This window comes from Mauremys mutica, chromosome 6 (genome assembly GCF_020497125.1).
Source record: "Mauremys mutica isolate MM-2020 ecotype Southern chromosome 6, ASM2049712v1, whole genome shotgun sequence".
Lineage (NCBI taxonomy): Eukaryota > Metazoa > Chordata > Testudines > Geoemydidae > Mauremys > Mauremys mutica.
In genome coordinates this window covers 120,802,079-120,815,119 of record NC_059077.1, presented here as the reverse complement: position 1 = coordinate 120,815,119, position 13,041 = coordinate 120,802,079, and the positions used below count along the sequence as shown (strand labels likewise).

At 39.4% G+C, this 13,041-nt stretch overlaps 1 protein-coding gene across 3 annotated transcripts in view; it reads right to left on the bottom strand.

Annotated features, from left to right (window-relative positions):
* RNF38 (ring finger protein 38) overlaps positions 1-13,041 on the bottom strand; it is a 205,108-nt gene that overhangs the window by 48,519 nt on the left and 143,548 nt on the right. For all 3 annotated transcript variants that reach the window (XM_045020743.1, XM_045020745.1, XM_045020746.1), the window contains 2 exons: positions 6,940-7,153; positions 2,980-3,147 (listed from right to left, as the gene is read on the bottom strand). In XM_045020743.1, the coding sequence (XP_044876678.1) occupies positions 2,980-3,147; positions 6,940-7,153 (382 nt within the window). The remainder of the gene's footprint in view (positions 1-2,979; positions 3,148-6,939; positions 7,154-13,041) is intronic.

The following is a 13,041-nucleotide window of genomic DNA, read 5'->3' as shown; positions in this document are numbered from 1 at the left end:
ATCGCTTTGTATCAGTGACCTGTCCTCTTCATTATTTACCACTTAAGTTTCCTGACAGCCACACACTTTCAATAATGATTTTATGTTTTCTTCTAGGTCATTGATAAAAGTATTAAATAGCATAGGGCGATGAACCGATCCCAGCAGGTCCTCACTAGAAACACCACACACTCTCTATGAGGATTCCCTGTTTGCATTGCATTTTGAATCTTTCAGTTAGCCAGTTTTTAATCCATTTAATGTGTGCTATGTTCATTTTGCATCATTTTCTTTCTTTTCTTTTTTTAAGCAAAATGCCTTGTGATACCAAGTCAAATGCCTTGCGTAAGCTGTCAAGCTTTCATTTTACAGGCTGAAAATTTTCCAGATCTTATCTTTGCCCAAAGGTGATTTTTTAAAAAAAGTATGCAAACATGGTTCTGTCATTTCTTAGATTAAGGCAATGAAAAGTCAACTTAATATTAAAAAACAAAAAAACCCAACAACCTTTTTTGGGAACAGTTCTAATATCTATAGGTGGACCTAAAAAGCTGAAATTTGAGACAGACAACACATTTTGATCATCAGGTGAAAAATCAGTTTTGATTGGTCACAGATGTATGCACTGAGCGAGAGAGGTCTTGTGGAAACATGCTGTCATGAGATTAAAAATTACTGTAATGTATGAGCACAAGAGGGCAGGGTGAAGATGGGTAGACTATTTCCTCACATTCATTTTTCCCTGCGAATGTAACATTCTTTGAATATAGTGATTTCACTGAACTGAATATACACGATTAAACTGATGTGTTATCGCCTTGCATGAATGGATTAAACTGTATTTTATGACTGTTTTATGGGCAAACTTGTTATGTTTTGAATATAAAATAGTATTGTAACAAAATGTCATGGATAAGGCAGAAATCAGTTTAAGTGAAGAGGGTTCCAAACCCATATAATTATCTTCCACCCATGTGTGCACTGGAGCTATAGAGCTGCTTCTCCAATCAGATTACACCACTCTGAGCATTTTTCAATGAAAGATTTTCTTCTCTGTGCTCTCCCAGGTCAGATTTTGAAACATTCTGGAGGGTTCCTTTAAAATTAATTCCTCTGCAGTTTTAACTGTAGTAGTTGCTTTCAAGCTGGACTTTTCCCCTTTGTCCTCTGCTGTTTCACAGATTTTACGAGACTGCATAAAGCCCAGAAATGCTTCATTGGGTGGGTAGATAGGTAGGTGCACCTCCAATCAGTTCTTCGGGTTGCTCTGCACAGATACTCCTTTTCTGATTTCATCTGTTGCGCCTTAGCACTTTCGGGGCCATGTGAGACTGTCCCTTTCGCAGGAGTTCACTGTTCAAACCACTGTTTCATTGTCACAGTCACTCACTTCTGTGAGCTAGATGTGACTCCACTGAAGGGTACTGAGCATTAAAGATCCACAGCTCTTAAAACTGTGACTTAATCTATACAGACAGGAGAGTTCTCCTCTCTGTTTCCCTGGCACTCTGACAATGTAACAGATCACCTCAATTTTGACAGCTCCCTCTCCCTGCACAGGATTGAGGTGTTGCAGCAAAGAAACAACTATGAAGAGGAAATGCTACCAACAGGCATCTTAGACTGCAGAATGCCAGAAAGCTGAAGAAGATATCCAATGGGGAGTGAATGGGGTCTGGACAAAGTGAATTAAAACTGCTGTCCCTGGTCCATCGACTTAGATGCATCAGCAGCTTCTGAAATAAACTGCTCTAGCAGTGTAAAGGGTCTTGAAATAGCTGTGAATATAATTACAATGCAGAGTATCTTTAGTGTAAATGAGAATCAAGCCTTTTTTTTTTTTTTTAAACACAAAATATATGAGCAATTTTCACTGCTCAAAAAGCCCCTGAAGTAAACAGGAGCTGGAAAGGGAATGAATATTCTGCTTGAAATAGAAGGAAAAAAGCTATGCTGGTGTGAATTGGGGCTGTCAACGTTCATATGCTAACTAAATGTTGCAAAATGGACTGATATGCTTCTGCATATACACTTCATATAAATATTACATATAAAAAGGTTTATTTATGCATTGTTCAAGTTGAGAAATTAACTGTGAAGTCAGAAAAGTGCTTTACTCAGGAAATTAAGGTTCTTAACACAATGTTAGTTCACACCTAAACCACGATGTTAAGTCACCCCATTTTCATAACTTCTAGAACTGCAAAACAAAGCCAAGTTAACTATATAGAAAAAAAAGGAATCAGTACAGAAGTAGGGGCTAGAGAACCGCTCAGTAGTGTGACTGGTACAGAAGAATTGGTACTGAGAGAAATGCAGCCCTATAAACGCAGCCCTGCACAAAGATTTTTTCCGTCTGTATGTTCCAAATGATTACTGGGGTGTAGACACAACATATGTTACTTTCCATTATCGCCTTATTTAAAAACACACATGAAAAGGCAGTTTTCTGGATTGACAGTTTCTTTGTTAATGTGTTTCCAAATAGTTGAGCTATCTTTTGGCCCGTGTTTGTCTTTTTTTTTTTTTTTTTTAATCTTGCTAGTATTTACACAAAATTATTGATTTTTAGAGATGTAGCTGGAAGGGCTGGTTTTATATATGTGCACACACCCTCTGAGGGGACGGGGTCTCTTACACCTAGTCAATTATTTTAGTGGGCTTCCTACTATTTGATTAACTTAAAAACCCTTTCCTCCAAATTTCTGAACTTGTTTTGTGAAGCTATGGATGTGTGTCCAGAGACGGGAGCCTAAGCTAGTTCTGACTTTAGTTAAAACATGTTAAGCAAATACTACACCACTATGGAAAAAAAAGTACATAAACGTAAAACACGCAACCCTGCATCAAGCTAAAAGGTCTGCTGATACACCCGCACTTTGGCCCAGTGAAGAGTGGACTTCTCTGATGTAAACGGCAAAACCACATTAGCTGTGAAGCTCCAGGCTGCCCACCCCACACTGGAGATGAAAGCCTGTGTCATTAGATAAATCTACTTACTGGAGGAGGCACACTGCAGACGGGAAGGTGCTGTCCACTGAAAACCACAGAACATCCTGGGACCTGCTGTGTGTTACAAGCTGGTATGTGCTGGCCTGTGCAGAGCGGAATCCCATGTGGTGCCACCGTTGTTACTGTGTATGAGACAGGGACTGTGCCCTGGTGGATCTGCATTGAAACAAACAGTTTTCAGTAATTTTGTTAATTTACACAATTCAGAGGGTTCTGAACAGTTATGGTTTGACATTTAAAAATAGCAAACTTTCACCTAAATACCAGAAAAATCACATTTTACACTGACAGTATAAAAGAAAGTTACAAACCTGTAATTCCTGTTCTTAAAAAATATCCTCCTCAATAGATTACTGCTCTTACATCAGTGCTTCCTGAACAACGCCAGGGAGGGAACTCTCAACTCAAAACACTGAAACCCTCCAAGACACAAACAGTACGTCTCAGATTCTGTAGGGCCCCCTTCATGTGTTCAGATGAGTTCCTTTCAAAAGGGAGGCAGTAATTCCCACATAAAAGCCAATTAAAATCAGAAGGAAAAATGTACAAGTAGCTGAACAGTTTTCCAAACTCTGATGGGAAGAGTGGCTAAATGATTTTCCACAGAGATATCGAAGAAAAAAATTCAGATCATTTTTTTCTCCCAAGATAACCATCTTTGCATATTTCCACTCTAAGGTGAAAGCTCAAGGGATGTCTCTAAAATAAACATAACAGAACAGTGGATAAAACCAAAGGCTAATTTAAAAGCTAGAAAAGGAAAGGTTACATACCTCAAAGCACCACAGTTACAGGTAACTGCCACTAAGGACCCACACTCCTGGTCTGAAAATGCCCAGGGCTGGGAATTAGCAACACCTACTAGAACTCAACATTCAAACCAAAGGGTCTAAAAGACAGAGGGCCCCAACCACTGTTTGGTTTCTTACACTATATCAGAAATCTCCAGTAAAGACTCGAAAGAATTAGAGACAAGGAGTATGGATCCATAAAAGGCAATTATCTTGAAAAACCCCTCTTCTTCCCTCATGAATTGCTTGCCTAGATCCCGCTCTTGGGGAATTAACAAGCAGGAACAAACCAGTACACAGGTGGAAATAAATACAAATTAGAGCTGTCAAATTATATAAAAAATGGATCTTGATTAATTGCAAAATTAAAAAAATAATCGCAATTAATCCCAGTTTTAATCGCAATGTTAAACAAGAATAGAATACCATTTAAATATTTTTGGATGTTTTCTACATTTTCCAAATATATTGATTTCAATCACAACACAATACAAAGTGTACAGTGCTCACTTTATTACAAATATTTGCACTGTAAAAAAGAAACAAGAAATAGTATTTTTCAGTTCATTTCATACAAGTACAGTACATGGGGGGGGGAAGGATAGCTCAATGGTTTGAGCATTGGCCTGCTAAACCCAGGGTTGTGAGTTCAATCCTTGAGGGGGCCATTTGGGGACTTAGTTGGGGATTGGTCCTGCTTTGAGCAACAGGTTGGACTAGATCAAGGGTCAGCAAAATTTCAGAAGTGGTGTGCCAAGTCTTCATTTATTCACTCTAATTTAAGGTTCCACGTGCCAGTAATACATATTAACATTTTTAGGAGGTCTCTTTCTATAAGTCTATAATATATAACTAAACTATTGTTGTATGTAAAGTAAATAAGTTTTTTTAAAATGTTTAAGCTTCATTTAAAAATTAAATTAAAATGCAGAACCCCCCAGACCGGTGGCCAGAACCCAGGCAGTGTGAGTGCCACTGAAAATCAGCTTGTGTGCTGCCTTAGGCACAGGTGCCATAGGTTGCCTACCCCTGGACTAGATGACCTCCTGAGGTCCTTCTAAAGGGGGGGGAGGAAATAGCTCAGTGGTTTGAGCATTGGCCTGCTAAACCCAGGGTTGTGAGTTCAATCCTTGAGGGGGCCATTTAGGAAACTGGGGTAAAAATCTGTCAGGGGATTGGTCCTGCTTTGAGCAGGGGGTTGGACTAGCTGACCTCCTGAAGTCCCTATGATTCTATGAGTAGTGCAATCTCTATTGTGAAAGTGCAATTTACAAATGTAGATTATATATATATAAATAACTGAACTAAAAAATAAATCAAAGTACACTCAGCCCTATTTCTTGTTCAGCTAATCATTAAGACAAGCAAGTCTGTCTATATTTACGGGAGATACTGCTGCCTGCTTCTTATTTACATCACCTGAAAGTGAGAACAGGCATTTGCATGGCACTGTTATAGCCAGCGTTGTAAGGTATTTACATGCCAGATATGCTAAACATCTGTATGCCCTTTCATGCTTTGTTAGCATAACTGAAAATCAATATATTTGAAAGTGTAGAAAAACCAACCAAAAATATGTATAATAAATTTAAATGGGTATTCTATTATTGTTTAACAGTGCAATTAAAGATGCAATTAATTTTTTTTAAATCGAGTTAATTTGTTTTGGAGTTAATTGCTTGAGTTAACTGCAATTAATTGACAGCCCTAATATAAATTAAAGACAACTGCTCTCCTGATCTGCTACAGAACCAAACAAATATCACTACACAGATGACAGTCTTGCATACCTCTATGACAAAACCATTGTGGGGAGATAGTCCAAGTGGCCTTTGACTTAGCTCAGGCATCACTGCAGACTTCTTGTAGCAGGGTTAGCAGAGATTTCTAGGCACTGACGGCAGTGCCAGATGTGAGTCAGGAGAGGACTACTTCTCTCAGACCAACCATGGCATCCAGGAGGAAGTGATCCCTTCCCTGAAGTAGAGTCAGTGTCAAGGACAAGCATGAAGGACCTTCAAGTAATCATGGCGACAAGACCTTGGCAACACTGACACACCGGTCATAGAAGATGCCAAGAGGGCACAGAAGCAGTGCTGTGGGACCAGTTTTCCCCCAGACATGCCCTGATGTAATCTCATCATCCAGAGTGGGAGGATAAATTTGGTGTTCATTTTGAGGTGCTCCAGCAAGTTGATCACTTATCAGACATAAGGGAAAATTCGGAGAAGGCCAGAAGGACTGTTAGCTTAAACTTGTACACCTGAAGTTCACAGGTGCACAATGTAGATGTCTGCTTATTGAGAACTTGGCACAGTGATCCCTTATATGCACTGACCACATTAGTTTACAGACAGGGTTTTAAAGCATTAATTTTAACGTAAAGCTCTGAACAGTTTGCGACCTGGCTACCTGACAGGCCAACTCCCTTCCCATGTGATGCTATGTAGTTGCAGTCAACAAATGCACTTGGACTATAGGCCCTCTGATGTGAACAGGGTGGGGCTATGCTAGCGGGACATCTTCTCCAAAGGGTCCTTGATTCTGGAAACTGCTCCACCGCTTGGTGTTTCAATCCAAAAACTTAACTTTTAGGATATGCTGCAAAGATTAACTTCTTTCTGGGGCATTTGGGGAGGGGAGGGAGTGGGCTGAGGGTTAGAGTAACAGATTTGGGGCTGAGAACAGGAATTTATTAGATTCTATCCACATAAAGGCATTGTGAATTCTATGTTTATATTGTCTACTTTAATCCTGTAAAGGCACCTAGAGCTAAAGATATGTATTTTATTTCAGGGTTTATGAATGCCTACTTCACAACTACCACACCTCCTCTCAAACTAAATTCACTTCAGAAGCAGAAAAATTATGTTTCAAAAAGGCCTTTGGAACTGTGCCGATGGCTGCCTTGTCCAAATCGGTAACTTTCACTCTCTGTTAGGCTTTATTTGATTTTTTTTTTTATCACCAATATTTTATGGTATTTTCACTGCTGTATGTTACTAGCGCACCATTATGACCCTTGAAAGAAACTGCCACAACAGACTGCCAGCAGTAGTTACCACAGTGTTCTATTTTCAATGCCAACTACCTGGAGTTTTTGAAAGTCTTAGAGAAATGCAGTGTCCTTAGCACATTCAGCCCAACATTCTCATACCTGTTCATGAATGTCGACCATCACTGCATTCTGCTGTGGCGGATGAGCGGCTGGGTGCAACATACGGGGGGATACATTCGGTGGGTGGAAGGCCCGGGGCTCTTCTATTGCTTGTTGCTGTCCGTAGGGGAGATGGTGATAGTTTTCGTCTTGACTAATGGAATTATGTCGAGACAGGCGATCCCTTCTCGCTCTCTGGCGTCTAACAGGAGGACTGGGAACACATTAAAAGGGAAGACATGTCACACAAATTGCCACAGGCCTCTTTCTTAAACAATATCAGACATAATCCAATACTGAGGACAAGTCTATACTAGACAGTTCCGTCAACATTGTTATGTCAGCTAGGGATGTGGTTTTATTTTTTAAAAAGACAGTGGTATACTGATAAAAGCCTTAGTATAGATGCAATTATTTCAGGATACAGTGATTATACCAAAATATGCCAGGCAGGAGAACCAGCATATGCTAAATTAACATAAGCACTTTTATACAGATATTGTATACACAAGATACATTAAAAGAACATGAAGTTTGCCAAGTCGAGCACTCAAAAGTTAGAAAATGCCAGGATTAAGGTTGCTTGTGCAATCTTGTACGTACGCATGAGGATACAATCTACAAGGATATGATCTCATACCTTTTTTCCCCAAAGGATCCCTGACTCATTCAGCACACAGAATGCATGTTGCTCACTAAATGAGCAACTATTCAATATTTTATTTTCTCTTCATTATTCAGTGTGTGGCCTCAGGCCTTATTTAGTGCACACAGTTCAAACTCTGCTCTGAAGACAGAATTATTAATTTCTTCATGGGCTTTTTCTATGGCACTTAATGTAGTAGCTGAATGCTTCAAAAACTTTCATTTATTTTCACACCACCCTTGTGAGCTAAGGTGGTGGTATTATCCCCATTTTACAGAGGGGGAACTGACAGAGATTAATAAAAATTATCCACTCATTTTGAGACACCTAAAACTGGATTATGGAACATAACATAGCTCTTCTGGCGATCAAAGCACAGCTCCTATTGACTTTATTTGCAACTGAGAGTGCTCAGGCCTTCTGCTAATCAGATGCCAAGGTCTGAAATCAGCCCTCAGAAAATGAGCAATTAATGACTACCTGTAAGAAGTTTAGTTTAAGTGACTTGCCCGGTCTCTGGAGCATGCCCACTGCAGACAAAATCTTTGGGAAATAGTTTCGCTCTAACAAGTCTCTACAGAGCATATGCAAACTGCAATTTTTCCAAGTCTTATAATTTGGCCAAATTTGGGCAGATTTTCACAAGAACAGGAAAAGGCAAATTTGACATAGGCCACCCTCTGGCCAAATTTCAAGTCTCTGCTGCAAAGCATGGGGGCACTTTTTCCTCAAAGAAAAAGACACCAGAATGTTTTAACATGGGCAAAACAACATTTTTTTCTCTCATCTCATTAAAAAAAAAAAAAGCAGCTAAAACTGTTTTGGTTGAAATACCACCCCCCCCCCCACCTCAAAAAAAAAATCATCCTGAGACACACACACCCAGGATAGAAAATTTCAGCTCAAATTATTAAAGTTTGGCAAAGTTATAAGCAACTGAAAACAGTGTCTTACAATGGGAACTGTCAGGCAACCTTAACAACAAGTGTTGTTACCAACCCTGCTTATAATTACTTGTGTTATATTATAGGAGAGCTTTGCTGATTTAATCCTTATAAGCAGGTACATGTTTCCCTTGTATTACTCCATTTTAGGAATCTATTATAGTGTTTGATAATTTTTGCATAACTACACCGCTACTAAAGTAGTGCTCTGTGGGGGCGGGGCCGCACACTCCGGTGGATCAAAGCAAGTTCAATATAACATGGTTTCACCTATAATGCAGTAAGATTTTTTTGGCTCCCAAGGACAGCATTATATCGAGGTAGAGGTGTACTAATAAAGTTATGCTGACATAGCTATCATTGGTGTCATCCGAAAAGATTTACCCCCAGTGCTTTCCATAGTCACACAAGACAATCAAATAAAGCTGCACAGATACAAATCTAACTTTAAGGTTGTGTACATTCAGTACACGTTAGTGACTGCTTTTAAATGTCTAAAAATTGCATTACTACTAAAGTCCACTTGTTCAAGGTTGTACATCATTAGATAAGATAGACCTATAAAAATTTTTAACTTTACTACTGCAGATATTTTATTTAATAATGCAAGCAGCAAGATTTCAATTTAGTGAATTCAAATTTAAACTTTCTTTATAAACACCTTTACAGTAGCATATATGAAGTTTAAACAATCTGATTTATCTCTCTAATCTTCAGCTAACATCGGTGCAAAGCTGTAACGTTATATGAAGGAAGGACTTGGGTTTGGAAAAGTTCTCGGAGTGGTAAAAGTCACTGATGGCAGTTTCAACATTTTGAAAAAACTAAACAAGTAAAGATGCCCTAGTTTCCCCTGCCATTTATCTTTAGACACAGTAGCTTTTTTAGCTTCAGTTCTGCCTTTACCTTTCCACAAGTAGTCCCAGTGGTCAAGCTTCTGTTAATTACCCAGAAGGAAACAAGGCATAACAAAAACAAACTGTCAACACTTTTGGGGCACTTTTCTATATACTGATTTATGAGCAGTACAGAACATAGTACTCTGGAAAAACAGAACTTGATGCAAACAGACTTCTCCTAGGTGATCAGATACAGGTCAGAATTGCAAAGAAATGTCCCTTTCCTTAGGTGAAACTCTGAGATAACCTCCAGATGTGTAGCTCTAGCAGATGACTAACTTGCAATTATTGGGAATGCTTCATGCAAAGTAGTCACAATGTGCACTTAACATTCACATTGCAGTAGGGCTCATAGGCCTCAACCAGTTTGGGCCCCATTGTGCTGGGTAATACATAAAAATAGTAAATGACAGTCTGTCTCTAAAAACTTAAAAGACAAGGCATAACTTGTGGACCAAAGAAATGAAACAAGATTGGGGAAACGGAGCAACAAATAAATATAACCGGATGCATGCAATTCTTAGCCAGTAACAACAATCACAGAGGACTGTAACTGGAGATTCCTGTTCACTGTACTGAGCTATTCAATATAAGTACTCTCCTCTCTCTCCCCCGCCCCCCCAGTAACTTTTTTAATGTTCTCAATCAGGGAGCAGAGTATCAGAGCTACTGCCATGGAGCTGATGCGGAGGAACATGAGGGTACAAAACTGAGGAGAAGGCAGAGGGAAGGTGGTATGTTATACATCAGGGGAGGCAGGAAGAATGGGGATGGAAGCTGGAGTGTGGCAGGGAAAGGACGAAAGGGGAAAAATGGCAGCTCCATCTTCCCAAATAGTAGCGGGCAAACCGTGCAGACCCTTCCCCTGCAGCTGAGAGAATTCCACCCTTGCGTCCACTGTGTACATAAGGGTGAATGTCAAACCTAAATAAATCACAAATTGGGATGACAACTGATTTTTGAGTTGCAGAGGGAAGAAGGCAGACTAACAAAGAAAGCTTATTTTGAATCAAGATTTTCTGGGATCTTGCTTCTTTTTTTTTTTTAAATGCTTGGTGTTGGCAGTACTGATTTATTTGCTAGCCATTTGGTGACGGACAGCTTCAAAACAGTCTCCAGTCAGAGCATGCACAGGTTGTGTTACATGGGCAACAGATTAATGGATATACATAGTGACTGAGTCTAAACCTGATAAAACTTGAAGGAAGTTCATCAGAAGAAGGGCAAATTAACTTCACTTTTAAACAGTGTAGCCCTAAGGATTAATTTGCTTGTTTGTATTTTTTTTTTTAAACACAAATTTAAGTATTTGATGTAATAGGCTTATAAATGTATATAGTTTGGCTGTAATGCAAGAGACCTACAGGCCAAAACCCTGTATGTTAAGCTAAGGCAAAGTTAGCACATTTTGGGACCCTCATCCAAAAAAGTAAAAATAAACAAAACACCCACGCAAATGTTTAGAAACCTTTTGCCTAAACCAATAAACAATGGCAAAGGGAATTTTTTTACGGACCTAACAAGTACACCACAAATGCATACGCACCTGTTATTTATACGCACATACATATTAGCCTATGGGGTAAGTGTACCCTAACATTTTTGTGGGGAAAGAATAAAATTTGGGCATAAGAGGAAGGATTTCCGACCAATGCTCTATAAAAAGGCGATGCATCTCGTCATTAGAGAGACAATCTACCCACCTATCTACAACCTCCTCCTCGCCCTTGCTAAAATGGCCATCTACGCAACCAGGGAGAGGAGGTTGGCCAATGGAGACTCCTGTGACTGTGGGGCTTGGTTCTGATCCTCTGTCCGTTCACGTATCCGGGCAGAGTTCCTTTGGGCGGCGTCCACTGGCTCCCTTGACGCCTTCGAGGAGCAGTGGGCGCTGTCCGGGGTTCTCTGCTCGGTGTCCCCGTCAGGCTCCCTTCTTATGACCCTTTGACCGCACTCCTGTCCCTGTTCTTTTATTAGTTGTCCCCCGAAATTAGTGGGTTTCTGAGGTCCTGTAGATCCTCCCCTTCTGCCCGCCCGGTTCCCAGAAACCCAATAGATACTCCTTTCTACTCTTAATTTGCCTCCACCGTCAACAATGCTACCCATCTACTACGGCTATTAACTATTAATAGGCCGTACTTTATTTCTTTTCAGACTGTAAGTTTAAGGGACTAGGCTAAGCTTGGTTTCCCTACACCTTATTTCAGTTTAAAATTTATTAAGTTAAGTTAAAGATTAAACAGCTTTAACAGTTCTGCATTTAGCTTCCTCCGCTAGAGGTGTAAAAACAGAACTGCCACAGGCGTGGCCCCGTATCTTCTAACACCGGGTTATTAAAACAAAGTGTAAGTATTAACAATAAACAATTTAAAAAAGCAGCACATAATACTGTATCATCATATGTATCTCTAAAACAACAGTAATACAACTGTAACTCTGTACTTCTAACCATTTGCTTACTATTTCATTAATTTTAATAAAAGGTCTTTATAACGATATCTGTCTCAGTGTAAGCTTCCTGTCATACCCCCAAAGGTCCTTTAATAAACTCTGTAAAGCCTAATTGAGAACAAACTTTATCTTCTGATCGAACAAATTGGCAAGCCAAAACCCATACTAATATCCATAATAATTATTATTAATTAAAATTAAATAAAATACAAGTAAATAAATTAAATCAACATTACTAACACAACAAATCAGGCTACAACAGAATTATGTAAAAGCCTACTGAGCTTATTTTACTAGTAATCTACTTTTTATTTGTATTACGATGGTGCCTGGAAACCCCATGCAAGTTTGAGGCCCATTGTGCTAGGCACTGTACAGAGAGTTCCTGTCCTGAGGAGGTTAGTCTAAACAGACAAGACAGAGGACAAGAGTGCAAAACAGAGATTCACAGCTGAAGGTCAGTTGAAGAGCTGATAATAAAATACAGGTCTCCTGAGTCACAGGACAACTGCCTATCCACTGGACCACGTTTCCTCTCTCTACTCAATAATCCAAGAAATCAACTCATTGACTCGCATTATTAGTTCTGACTGCTGGCTGTATGAAAACAAATAGAATTTTGCAAGTTGTGACCCAAAGCTTCCAGGACTTGTGACCCTAAAGACTTCTTTAACAATAAGTAACAATGTGCTATAGCTTCAATAAACTAACAGAATGCCAATAGACAATTTTTAACTTTGGGGATAGAAGAGGGTCTGTTTCTGGTCTCGAAAGCCTGTTTTTTGCATTCATAAAAATGTATGGCTTCCCCTAAAGTTGGAGAACGTAATGAATCACTTTTTCTGAAATGAACATAGGGAAATGTTTTTTAAGCTCGTGTTAGGTGACAAAAACAGTTCCAAAACCTATTGTGAGAGAGCAAACGCTTGTGTTTGCGATAATTAACTAGAATAGTGAAAAGGTCTTTATTTTTAAGCTTTACAACGCACTGGTGCAGGCACCAGTTCAACATGGCCACCCAAAACTCTATTCTTCCATGACTACTTGAGCTTATTCTAAAAACTCTGCTTCAAAGAGGCTTATGAACCATAGCCCAAAACTAAACTAAGATAAAAATGTAAACTCTTGCAATACATGCACCACACATCTAAGCAATCACATG